The sequence below is a fragment of the Sycon ciliatum genome, chromosome 2 (assembly GCF_964019385.1).
Source record: "Sycon ciliatum chromosome 2, ocSycCili1.1, whole genome shotgun sequence".
NCBI lineage: Eukaryota > Metazoa > Porifera > Calcarea > Leucosolenida > Sycettidae > Sycon > Sycon ciliatum.
Window position 1 is genome coordinate 35,465,727 of NC_088644.1, and position 13,273 is coordinate 35,478,999.

The following is a 13,273-nucleotide window of genomic DNA, read 5'->3' on the forward strand; positions in this document are numbered from 1 at the left end:
CTGCACCCTGCTCCAAAGTTTGAAATTTTTTACTATGTACATGTACAGGTATAATGCATGTAGTGTGAGTTGCCAGTGCAAGACTTATTACAGGACTGTGCCGCGAAATCGTGCGAATTCACGGACGCATCTCAACTGATGACGTAATCACATAGCTCAGTGTTTTGTTTTCACACCTGCAAGGCCCCTTTCTGAAACTTGAAAGAGCCTTGCACAGACTCTTTCAGAAGGGGCCTAGAAAAAACTGGTGATGTCTGCATTGTTACAGTATAGGATGCAGATTTCACCCGTTGCCATGACACTGGTTGTAGGGTAACACACATGTACACGTACATTTTTGCATAAGCTAGACTACATCTCTAGTAGTAGAATTTATTATCTCATTAGGGAACTCCCAACAGGCGTTGGCTTTTTACTGGGAACCCTAGGAATGACTTGGTGCTTGTGACAAATGCAGAAAGGGGCTGAGCTTGACGACATCCAGGTGGAAGCATGTTCCGTCTGTCTGCTGCCAAAAATGAAATAGCATTCAGGCCGTAACGAGACGTAGCTCTGGGTAGGTTCAGAGCAGCTGAAGCTTGACCGCGGGTAGCAGCATTTGTATCTCTGACCCTTGCCCATTGAAACATACATGTACTTGCACATGCCTTTTGTGCATGTACATGTAGTGATGTACATGTTTAAAAATAAATTAAAAATAAATTAAAAATTCGACGGGTTCGCGTACCGGGCAGGTCAAGAACAAGGATTCGTAAAACTCCCTGGTCAAGAACCACCTTTCCGCTTCCGTGGGACCCCACCACCCCATGATCAGGCGTCAGATGCGGCTCCTAAACGGTGGGGGAGGATAGATCAGATCCACCAACCATAGGCCAAAGGCCTAACTCCCATTTGCCACATCCATGTTCTGGATACGACGTCAACTTGTATCCGAGGGAAACCAGGCTTCGTCTCTACAATGCCATCGTCCTACCAACACTGTTATACAACTGCGAAACCTGGGGACTGACAGAGGCTGCACTGGAGAAGCTGAACGCCTTCCATAGACGTCAACTACGGAACTTGTTCGGAATTAGGTATCCCGCCATCATCTCCAACAAAGACCTATATTCCAGAGCACACACACAGCCACTTTCGCACACCGTTGCTGTCCGCCGTTTCCGGATGTTGGGTCATGTTCTGAGGATGCCCTCAGATGCCCCGCCACAGCAGGCAATGGACAACTACTTCCGTCGAGATGTCACCGTTGTGCGTGGACGCCCGAAATCGAACCTGGCCACGGCAGTCAAGGCAAGCACAGCTGCCAGAGACATGCCACTGAAGACCATGACTGATCTGAGTGGGCTCAGAATGCGCGCTTTGGACAAGCAATCATGGAGGGAACTCTCAGCCTGAGCTGGTTTTGCTCGCGGCTGCAACGCACGGGGTAGTGAACCCAGGACAGAAGCGGACCAGGCATCATGACTTTGCACATCTATCGTTATGCTGCTTCATTACGCGACCTGTTTTATTATTATTATTATTATTATTATTATTATTATTATTATTATTATTATTATGTTTTACATGTGTAGGAGTTGCGGAAATTTCTAGTTAGTAAAGCCTAGTTCACATTCGACGGGGCGCAACGGGACGCGACGTAAGGATCGACGGGAAGCGACGGGACGGTCTGACGGCGTCCAATGAGAACACCAGGAACCGGAACGCAACCGTACTACCGTACAGATCGGGAAGCGACGGGAAGAGTTGGATCGATCCAACTTTTCATACCGTAGACGGGCGTAGACGGGGACGCAAGCGTACAAAACGGCTGCAATTCGAGTGTGAACAGGAGACGGCGTCGTGCGCCGACTACTCCCGATTCGTACTTGGATATTTTTAGCATTTCGAACACTGCGCTTCCCATGATAACTCACAGAATAGCAAGCACGACTTGAGTTGAATTTTAGCAACATAAGATCTCATGTCCCTTATTGTATTTAGGGATAGTTCAGAAGCGTGACAGACGAACTATTCTATCATTTCCTTGGGCTATTATTTGAATGCCACAACTTTCAGGGCTAATTTTTTGATCTTCATGAAAACCTGGTATTGTGAACTTGATTCCGCTTCTTTCAAGGAGAAATAATTAAAAAGAAGTCTCGAAAAACGAGAAATTAGGTCCGAAAGTCACTCCGTCACGGACCATGCCTTATGACTCGCGCCGTTCGACGTTGAACGTCGCAAGGACTGCTGCATGTCGTGTCGTACGAATCGTACAGGATTTTACAGCTCACCCCAGCCCTCCCGACAAGCCCTTACGTCCCGTACCGTCGGCGTTGCGTCGAATGTGAACTAGGCTTAAGGGGCAGTGCCTAGTCCCCAGTCCCGGACGGCCCGAATATGAGAGATACGTGTACGTGTATCTCGTCTGTGACTCTGATTCCTGAGCAAAGGAAACACATGGTTTTAGTCTGGAGAATACATTCGAATGTCGAAGCTCGAATCTACGAAGTGCAATCCCTATTCGTGTAAACCATGAAATATTAATTCAATACTTCTGAAGTAGTCTACGGCACAATCAGAGCATGCAACCGCCACTGATCACGGGCTATTACAAATGGCAAGCATGCAATGATGTCATAAATTATCAAACTCATAATGACAGGGTAATGACTGTTAGGATCAGGGAGTCGTAAAATACCGGTATTTTACGACTCCTGTTTATGATAAAATCAATCCTGTCCGACAGAGACTCCTCGGCGGGTACATCCTCTCCACCCCCCCCCCCTTGCACTCCCTAGGAACACACCCATGTACTCTTTGCTCGGTAAGATGACGTCATGATGACATCATCCATATCAGGCAGTGACTCATCTTGTGTGCCCCCTGCATAGTGCATACGCACATGCACACAGTGAGTTTATGCATGCGGCCACACCGATATACACAGGGCTGCAAAATTAAATTCGTGTGAGTCACGGCATGCCCTGTACCCGCGTCCCGCTCAAGCCCAGCCTACGCAGGTCAGAAGCCAGAAGCCGGAACCCCCCCCCCCCCCCCTACTGAATTTTGACAACTCATGCTACCGGATATCATTGAGTAGCACTGAATAAGTAGAAACACAGGAAAGCATGCGGTCAGACAAGAATGTCAGCCAACCAGTGACAGTGAGCATCATAAGCAAAATATGCCGAATAGACCAATAAGTAATAGCGAATAGACAGCTGGGAGCACATGTTAAAAACACTCCATACCCAATCTACAATCTACAGTACACGGTTAGGATCTAGTTAGGCAACCGGCTCTGTTATCACCGTCCAAGGTTCTTGACGATACCAGGGCAATCACCAGCGCTGCAGCCAGTAGAACAAAACTGAAATACGACACTATACAATGGATGCACCGAGTCTTTGGCAGAAAACTTCAAAAGATAACGAAAAACTAGCTGAAAGAAACATGCATGCGCTGGGGAATTCCCGCATCAGTAATAATAAAACCAGAAAGAACACGTGTTTTGCCCATAAATACATGTATAATAATTATTATATAATTGCAGACAATGTGCTCCAGGAAAGTGAGAGTAAATGATGCAAATTAAGGCACGGTCAAATCATGTGAAAGATGCAGCCGTCTTGATTATCATATGTCCGATATCGGACTTACAATTGGCTCTATGTGTTGCACTGGGCAAGCGATCATACTAGGATGACGTGATGATGACATCATCGATATCAGACATTAACACACTGGGTGTATCGGACCTATTATAGGCTGTACGTGTTGCACTGCCACTAATGAACGCAGTCATGCGCATGCGCGACCGCAATCAATTCTATTGTCTAATGATTACGTAAAATTAATACATCATCACTAGAGAATCTTTACATGGAATGACCATGTCGCTACACAGCAATGTACTAGTACCAGTCTACCACTGAATACTCAATGGACATGAGAAAATATGCTGACTCATCAGCATGACATCATCATTGGCATAACTTCAAGAAATAGATATACAAAACATTACACCAGTAACTACACTGTATGCATACAATGTCAAGTGATCAGTTTCCATGAGTATCTGCTTTAGCAGTTACAAATGTACAAATGTACACAGTGCCAATGCTCAGTGGGTATCTCCACATACACTAGTGAGGGTCCGCCGGCATGAAACACTAACCGAAAATAGTGTACATCTGCGGTTTGCTTGCAGCTAAACTGGCTAGAAGTTCTGCCAAACGATCGTTCAGGAGCGTCTTCGGAGACATTCGAAGCCACAGCAACCTCCTACTGCCACCTACAGCCCTGGCAAACTCTGTACTTCCCGTCTCGTTTTCAATCTGAAAATCATTGCCAGTGAATTCAAGAAAACCAAGACAAGGGCATGACGTAAGGATGCCAGCGAGAACAGAAAGTGATTGTGATGTAAGACCTGTGTTATCGAAGGACAACATCTGCAGTGATGTACACCGCATGAGGCATGGAGCAACACCGCACAGGAAAGTGTCGGTGAGACAATTGTGGTCGATTTCAAATGTGAACAGCCAACGATGATGTTCAGTTAGAAAGCGCCCTACCAGAGGTGCACTCTGTGAAGACAATCCTGCACCCAACAAAGCCAGCCCAGCAAATGGTTTTGAAATCAGTAATGGAAGGAGCATAGCGAGACCCACATCACCAATCACCAGATGAAAACGTGGCAAACAAAGCCGTTTGCAGTACGCCAGGATAACAAGGGCTACAAGAGTGTTGGTTTTGATATCCCGGGCATGTGGACCGCCTAATGCAACTTGCCGTAGGTTGTGACAACGGATCAAGGCTGGTACCAACTGTGCATATCCAGAGGAGGAGATCTGTAGGCCCCCAATATCTAGTTTCTGCAAAGTTGACTGGTTGGCTAAGATCATCTTGCTGATAACTGACACGTGGCGATCTGATAACGAATTGTCTGCTAAGTGGACATGCTCCAATCCAGAACATTTGGAAAGCATTGCACCAAGTTCCTCGAAACCATTATCATCTAACTGGCAATTGGATATCATAACAGTGCGGATGGATTTCTGATGCGCTTCAATCACGGATGAGAGAAGATGGCAATCAGACGAGGAAAGAAGAACGTTATGGAAATCTAGCCCAGCATGAGAGAATGCCAACGCCAGACTAGGTGACGGCAGTAATGGTTTATCATTGGGCGTGTTGTCCGTGTCCGATGCACGCTGACCGAACACACGGCAAGCAAGTAGCAGTAATTGACGACGGACTGGAGTATGATTCTCCTCGAACAAGATGTCCTTATGAGATGGATCAGTCATAACTGAATATTCCTGTTGTGAGGAGGAAGGCGATGCAGGTGTGTGGGTAGAATCAAGGCTTGCTCTGTGTTTTGCCAGGAAATACTCAAAAACACGGTCAGATGCATAGGAATTGATAGGATTCAAGGCAGCACGCAGCATTCTGATACTAGCGCGCGGTACTTTGCGACGCCACAGCTGCAGAAGTGCGCGAACGTAGTCCTGCAATGATGAAGTGAAAGAATGAGGAAGAACTTCTTCGACAGCCTGAGAAACACTCACACCGTCTGGTAGTAGACCAGCGGGAAGGCAAGCAGCTAGACTCTGGACGGCCGCATCGTCAAGATGTTCGCACAGAACATCTGACACCAGCAGGAGATCGTCTTCAGAAGAGCGAAGGAAATGCGTCACATATCTACATGATGCAAGCTTGCGAACATCTTCTTCACGAGGAACAGGCTGAGTGAGGATGGCTGAAATCATGGCTTCTTTGGAGTCAGGTGCCAGTTGTGACGCAAGCAGACACCAAAAGGTGCTCAAGTGACCAGTCAAAGCTCCCACCTGCCTCACGAGGAATTCAACGTCCCTCGCATTGGGAGCAGTGGATGCAATGTACTGAGTAGCGAGGCATTCTTGAACCGAAAGATGGCTGAACTGCCATTGGCCAACGCATGGATACGACAGTGACTCACAAGCCACAAGAAGACCAAGTGAGCGACTTTCCTTCGACACCTGCTGTTCATCAAGGTCACGGTCGCTGAACACCACCTTCTTATCAACTAGCATCACAAACGCAAAATGACCCAACTCCAGGATCTTCTCTTTCAAGATACGCGGAACGGACGGCCAATCTGGATACGCACTCTCGGTGTTCTGTCGAACAATACTCAGGATCAAAGATGTGAAGATGGCGAACAGTGACGAAGGAACAGAGCCACAAGTGCGGAAAACATCACACGTAGACTCCGTGAAGAAAGGTGTTTGCATAATGGCCGCTAAACTCGGATCTGCATCGACCTGCTCTAGTAATTTGCTTGCCTGCTTGCACGGTAGTACATTGTTCACGTACTCTCGCACATTATCCCTCGTGAATCCAAGCACCTGCACACGACGATTAAACTGGCACGTGGCCGACAGTTTCATGACTTCTGCCGAGTGGCGCGATGTTAGAATCAAGCGAACGCCTTTCAACTCCTCGCCACGAATAATTCCGCGCACAAAATCGCTACAGTCCTCAAGCAGTGTTTCATCTAAGCCATCAAATGTGATACAAACGCGCTGCGGGTTAGCGTGTACAAACGAAGCAATTTCACCTTGCACTACCCCATTGACAATACCGTATCTCTCTAGTTGTAACAGCTCAACAACATTTCTGGCATTTCGAACACTTGCATTACGCAGCGCCAATGCACTCACAATGTCAAACTCATGCCAGATCAGACCTCTTGCCCAGTCCATAGGACCTTTCAACAAGAATATGGTCGTCTTGCCAGCGCCAGCACATGCAACAGCCAATACACGAACAGATTCGTCTTCATCAAGTTCTTCCCCGTCAAAGTCAAACATGTTGGCCAGTTGCACGTGCTGGACTTTGTCAGCGATTCGCGAGAACACATGGCTCAACTTTTGCACATCGCTTTGCGAACCGAAGAAAGTTTGTTTGTTTAGCGAAGCCAGTTCTTCGGCAGGTATGACCACCACATTGACAAAGATCTTATCCAGCGCTCGTTTGTGCGCCTTGGTGCTCATTCCCTTCCCCAACCATACCTTAGCAGAGCGGTAGCGACGCCGTAGAATCTCCGCAAACTGTCGCACCGCACTTGGCAGTTGCCGTGCTTCTGCAGGCGATGATCCAGGATGCATGCCGATCATTGGCGTCCAGACAGACGTCTCCGGGAGTTTCTCGACAGTCCTCAGAAGCGACTGTCACTCGGACAGCATCAGCTGGGCGGCGAGTGATGATGAATTCACATCGGCTGCTGCGTTCTCTCATTGACATCCTGCCTTTCGGCCATTCAGGAACGGGATGACAGTATGACTGACAACACGAATGATCATACGTCTGGCATTACTTATACTGACTCCGAGAGAACCCGTACTAGGCTAGCCTAACAAACTTCTACAGTTTGCGGGCCAGGGTTAGGATCAGATTAAACGAGTACTTCATAATCAACAAACAGCTCTCGGCAAAGTGTTCAACCAAACTACCAAAGCCGATCCGTCGACAAGAGCACGCGGACGCTAAACAGAAAACGCACCGCCTCTGCAGTGTGTGGTGCTCCCCGGCCCGACCGAGTCGGGTCACTGGGCTTTTTGGTTGGCCGGTTACTCTCGTGCGCCATCTCGATCGCATCGCGTATCGCGGTCCACCAGAGGCTGCGCATGCGTGCAGCTTGCGTGTTTTTGCCCATCTACTAGGGGCTAAACGGCCTATGCTAGGGATATTGCCATTATTGGATCGGTGGTGGTGGTCTAGTGACCAGTATAGTATACTGCGTGTACATGACTCTTGTGATTGTACAACGGTCATGTACTCTGTACGTCTACTGTTTGGCGATGATGGCGAATAGGCGTTGTACACACAAGGGCAAGTGACATCATTGGTTTACGTCATCGCGCGGGAAGCTCAGATTGGGTGGCAAAAACTTTTGGGCTTCGTTGTTTGAAGAAAGAACAAACTTACATTTTGATTTAGTTAGGTTCAGGTTATCTGTCGACTGTGGAGGAAGTGGTTGTAGTCGTTTAGACACGATGACGAAGACTTGCTGCGTCTTTGGCTGCTCTAATCGGGGTGGCAAGCGGAAAGATGGAACAAAGCTTTCTTTTCACCGTCTTCCTCTGGGAAAGAAGCCTACACTCAAAAAGTGGCTCCACAACATGCGGACATCGAGTGTGGTTGTGGGCAGCTCGACAAGGGTCTGCGGCGCTCATTTTGTTGGCGGAAAGCGCTCCAAGGAGCATCCTATCCCAACGCTGTTCGCATGGTCAGCAGCAGAGAAGACGAGGAAAACGCCAAAAGAACGCGTGGCTCTGAAGACACATCAGGACAAAACGCCCCAACCGTCAGCAGCGAAGCCTGAAACATGTGAAAGCACTTGTGAGGAGCAGCCATCACCATCCCTGCCCAGCGTTGATGAGCAGATCAGTGAAGTGCGAACTCAGATCCAGGAATGTTTGGAGGAGAACACACGGTTGCGGATGGAGGTGCAGAAGTTGACACAGGAGAATGAGGCACTGCGAGTCAAGTTGGAGGAAACTGCCACAGTACCAGCACCAGAGTTTTCTGTCGCCAGGATTTGCAACAGTGACAGCCTCACCAAGTTCTATACTGGTATCCCCAGCTATGAGCAATTTCAGGCATTGGTGGCTTTCCTGGAGCCCCACTGCAAGGGGATGACTTTATGGAATGGAGCAAGAACAGGTGAGGATGTTATCTGCTCTGTGCTAGATTTTGATGATGTAAATACTGTGCTTTGCAATGTTGTTGGGTGGAATGACTTCAGTAGTACGGAACCTACTTGTGTCGGTACCATAATTTCCATACTCAGTGCTGTGAGTCTCCATCCTCCTGGCAAATCAAACTTCTTTTCGTGGGCCATGTCATACATGTCTCGGTTCAATGTACTGTGCCCACTGCATAGGTGAACGGCAACGTCAGTGTGTGAGGGCCTTGGACGATGAAAACAGCCTGCTCCTTACGTTCATGAAGTTGCGGCTGGATTGTCCTAACGAAGACCTGGCTCAGAGGTTTTCAATCAGTGCAGGTACTGTGAGCCGCATCTTCACCTCGTACCTTATGGTCATGTACCACGCCTTCAAGTCCGCACAGCTACCCGCCTGGCCGTCTAGAGCGCAGGTTAGTTGTCATGCCAGAATGATTTGTGTCTGTTGATGATATGCCCGTGGCTCAACAGCTGAAGCCTAACCCATTACTGGTCGTTAGTGAGTCCAGCCTTTTGGATTGCAATAGGGCTGGTTTATTTTTTTCCTAAAGTATACCTTACATACGATCGCATCAGTGTCTGTGCTTGATCTGGTCTTTCGAGAATTGAGTCCCATTGGTGTGTGTGTGTGTGTGTGCTATGTGCCCATGTTCTATCTACTAACCTGTAGATCGATGCCGCTATGCCCCAGAAGTTCCGCGACCTATACCCCACCACACGCACTATAATCGATTGCACCGAGTTTCCCATCCAGATTCCCTCCGACCCCGACACTCAGAGAGTCACCTGGTCAACGTACAAGAATAGAAACACATTCAAAGCTCTAGTTTGCATCACACCCAGTGGAGCTATCTCGTTCATCTCTTCCCTGTATGGTGGGTCAGTTTCTGACCGTGAAATCACCAAGACGTGTGGAGTGCTGGATTTGCTGGACAAAGGTGACTCAGTCATGGCGGACAAAGGATTCACAATCAAGGAACTCTGTGAAGGTATGTCCCCTGTTTTGTTTCCTTTTGGTGAACAATACTTTATGGTTGCGATCAGTGCTGTAAACTCCTCCTCACAGTAGATGTGTTGTGCAGTCAATGCTGGAAATGGTGGTGTAAGCAAGTTTTGCTTGGAAGCTTATAAACTGTGCTTCTTGTTTCTTGTTACCTCAGAACGGGGTGCCTATGTCAACATACCACCGTTCATCAAGAATGGCCAACAGCTGACCGAAAAGGAGTTGGTGCAGACCCGCCGCGTTGCCTCGCTACGCGTTCATGTAGAACGTGCTATCGAACGAATAAAGAACTTTCACATCCTGGATTTTATTCTATCCGCTCACTTTGACATTGCTGATGCCATATTTCTGGTTTGCTGTGTGATTGCCGATTTTGGTGCGCAGCTCATTACATAGTTTCCTTCCATTTCTTGCTGCACCGTTACTGCTCAATGCGTTCAGTTACTGACAGGTTCATGATGGCCTGTCCCAGTGTTTGCTTCTGTGAGCCTCTTCCCCCCCCCCCCCCAACCCCCCACCATGCATCCGTTGCTATTTTCCACACGTTACTGCTGTCACCACCATAGCAATATCACTGCCTGTATTTCTCCTCTTTTCTTTTCAGCATGAAGTGACAAAAGTGCGTTCTATGAAGTAACTCAATGGATCATGTGAAGAAGTTGCGGAAGCAGCCAACCACGGTAGAAGCCGGTCAATTTCGGCTCCATCTGCTCCTTCCAGAACGCCGCGTCGAATGGGATTCGCTGTATAGCGATGCCCATTGGCGTCCACACGACAAAGTCGCACCACTGCACTTCAGCAACTGCCATGCCACCTTGCACTTGATAGAAATAGTCATGTTGTCGCCGTAGGCATAAACCTCCATCTGACCATGTGCAGTAGAATGGGTTGGAGCCAGACTCCATGCATGCATCTTGGGGAGAGTGGTGACGATGGGAATATGGGCATTTGACCTCAAGTAAACCCATTTGCGATGTCAGCGGCTGGGTCGGGACGAATACGATTCCATCTGGGCTGGCAGCAACGTACCCACACTGCATTACAACAAGACCACGCCGTGAGACACACAGGCCATTCATGCCAGACATGTGCTGCTTCTCCGAGTAGATGCGGACGGCTTCATCTTCATGCTCTCTGCCCCACGACAAGGCCGGACTGTTGATAACTGACTGGGATAGAAGGCGTTTCACCAACGATGGATGTGCTGATTTGCACTTCACAATCACGCCGAAGTTGGATGCTGTGAGTCGCCCGTACCTGTTGCATAGGGCACAAAATGAACACACCAGAGGGACATACACATGAACCAACCAATCTGCAGTGTTGGGTGAATTTGAACATACTTGAAAGTGTTGTAAAGTCATGGCCTAAACAAAGTCGTCAACAAAAGCATGAAAACAGTATACACTCGTCATGTTTTGGATAGTGTTATGTGCCTGCAGACTTTCCTGGACTGAATGCAGTACACTATCCTCAGACATACCTTTGCATTTTCCACTGCCGGTTACCAGCCTGCCCACGAGTTCGATACTCCAGTGCATGGCGTTGCTGCCTGGACACTTGCATATGACGCATGAACATATCACACCATGCCACGACAACACTGCCATCAGGTCGGAATGTGCTGCGGTACGTCCTGGACTCCTTCATCAGCTGCACTAGCTCCGGCACTGACCGGCAGTCGGTTGATCCAGTGGAGCAGGTGGTTGTCTGAGCAGGAGAGGTAGAGCATGGCCGCAGAGTGTCCAGGATATTGGCTGGTTGGGAGCAAGAGCTCAACAAGTCAAAGAGTCTCTGTCGCTCTTCTGGTGCAGAGTCTTTTGGAGCGGTGGCAGCACGTGGATCGAAGGACGCACGACTGGAGGTTGACTTCGGGGTATGGTTGAACACAGGCTTAGCGAACTCCATGTCAGAAACTCGCCTTTTGCCTGGTGGTGCGCTCCAAGCCTGTAGGTCACTGGTTGAGCAGGTCATCCCAGTGAATATCCCTCGTCGGCAGAATTCCTCTAGTCCATAGCACATGGCCCCGATGTGCTTGCAGCTGGCTGATGGGCCAATGCCAGCTCGGCACTCACAAGACGCATAGATGATCCGTACAGAGGGCTCGCGTTTCATTGCCATTGCTATTTTATACCGCATCGACGTCTTCATCTCTGCCTTGCAAAACCCACGGAAATACACCGTCCCATTCTCCAGGCACACCTCTCCATCTCGGCAGTACTTCTTGCTGTAGAGTCCAAAGCTATGGGAGGACACAGCTCTCATGTCGTCAGCATCCAGACCATCAGACGACTTCCTGCACATGAAGTGGTCCATGAGGGAGAAGATTGAGAACTTCATCTTCAGCTCCTCCTGCGTCACATCCACCAGCTTCTTCCATCCTCTGTCAGGAAAACGGACATCAGATGACGAGGCTCCAGCGGTGTCATCCTCAAGCTCCCCAGTCACAGTCCCAGACAGCAGCAGTGCCGACACTCTGCACAAATACAAAAACGTGTGTACAGCGAATGATAATAATATTATTGCGCATTTTATTATTATTTGGAAACTATTCCGACAGCAATTTCAGGAGTAATATCAATTTTTTATTGCATCCTTACACAGAGGACAAGGTGTTTTGTGTGTCTCACCTCTTTTGCAGGTCAGCTTTCTTTCCAGAGTCGTCTTCGCCTTTCAGCTGCAGGTACAGCCTCATTTCCCCCACTTTCCATGACGAAGAGTTTTTCTTGCGCAAAGTCGATTCCCATAACGAGCTGGACTTCTTCAGGCGGTCCTCAGCTGACGATTGGGCAGACATGGTCCAGAGCGTCCATAGGCAACAGCCAACAAGAACGAAAAGACCAGGCAAAAGACAAAAATACCGCTTCCTACTTTCATATTTCACCTCGTGGATAAATGCCAACGCCATGCGCCAGGTCTCTGCCACCCAAAACGCTTTCCCGGGGTTTTTCAAGGCCCAAAACATGACGTAATGCCTTGTGTGAACAGCGCCGTCACACGTGCAGTGGTGCACTGGTGGTGAGTTACACTGAGTACCGTTTCGCGATGGTGCAGCATCGAAGCAGGCCAGGCTAGCAGAAGTCAGCTCACGCCGAGTCACGGTGATACCTTAGACTTGCAGAATGACTACAAATCACAATCATTTTAGATCTCCATGTGGCATGTGATAGGAAGGCGGACTCGGTGCCACCCCACACTATTTTTTATTTATTTTTTATTTTTTATGGATTCCCCAAGGGCCGAGGCCTAAGTCGAGGGGGTCTCCGTTCATGGCTTACTGGGAATATATCTGCAATTATATTATAGATTGAGAAGAGGAAGGGTTATAACAAATGCGTACTGTAGAAATCAGCCATAACATTCGTTACTATGTTATAGAAACTCTGGAAGGAGTGAAACCAGCGGGTTCGAAGCGGGTGTTGGCAAAGATGACTAGGGTCGAGAGAGGTTTCGGACGGCGGGCAACGACGTGACAAGGCCGGACGCGAGGCTGTTCACGTGCGGTCTGGAGTGGAGAGCTTGATGGCTGAGCTCCCAGCCCAAGGGCAGACCTT

At 48.6% G+C, this 13,273-nt stretch overlaps 2 protein-coding genes across 2 annotated transcripts; one reads left to right on the top strand and one right to left on the bottom strand.

Moving 5' to 3' along the window:
• Positions 1–7,996: 7,996 nt before the first annotated feature.
• LOC135810547 (uncharacterized) lies at positions 7,997–10,115 on the top strand. Its single transcript, XM_065324039.1, has 4 exons — positions 7,997–8,694; positions 8,915–9,129; positions 9,387–9,705; positions 9,877–10,115. The coding sequence occupies exons 1-4, from the start codon at positions 8,025–8,027 to the stop codon at positions 10,113–10,115; spliced, it is 1,443 nt and encodes a 480-aa protein (XP_065180111.1). The 5' UTR covers positions 7,997–8,024.
• Positions 10,116–10,357: 242 nt separating this feature from the next.
• On the bottom strand, positions 10,358–12,637 carry LOC135810548 (uncharacterized). The gene is made up of 3 exons (XM_065324040.1): positions 12,350–12,637; positions 11,203–12,195; positions 10,358–10,976 (listed from the first exon to the last, which is right to left on the bottom strand). Exons 1-3 carry the CDS (start codon positions 12,625–12,627, stop codon positions 10,358–10,360), a joined length of 1,890 nt encoding a protein of 629 aa, XP_065180112.1. The 5' UTR covers positions 12,628–12,637.
• Positions 12,638–13,273: the final 636 nt, after the last annotated feature.

Coding starts and splice junctions, on each gene's coding strand:
- LOC135810548 (XM_065324040.1), bottom strand. CDS start 12,627: ATGGCGTTGGCATTTATCCACGAGGTGAAATATGAAAGTAGGAAGCGG. Junction 12,196..12,349: donor AAAGCTGACCTGCAAAAGAG/GTGAGACACACA, acceptor GTATTTGTGCAG/AGTGTCGGCACTGCTGCTGT. Junction 10,977..11,202: donor CGGCAGTGGAAAATGCAAAG/GTATGTCTGAGG, acceptor CCTATGCAACAG/GTACGGGCGACTCACAGCAT.
- LOC135810547 (XM_065324039.1), top strand. CDS start 8,025: ATGACGAAGACTTGCTGCGTCTTTGGCTGCTCTAATCGGGGTGGCAAG. Junction 8,695..8,914: donor ATGGAATGGAGCAAGAACAG/GTGAGGATGTTA, acceptor CCCACTGCATAG/GTGAACGGCAACGTCAGTGT. Junction 9,706..9,876: donor AATCAAGGAACTCTGTGAAG/GTATGTCCCCTG, acceptor TTGTTACCTCAG/AACGGGGTGCCTATGTCAAC.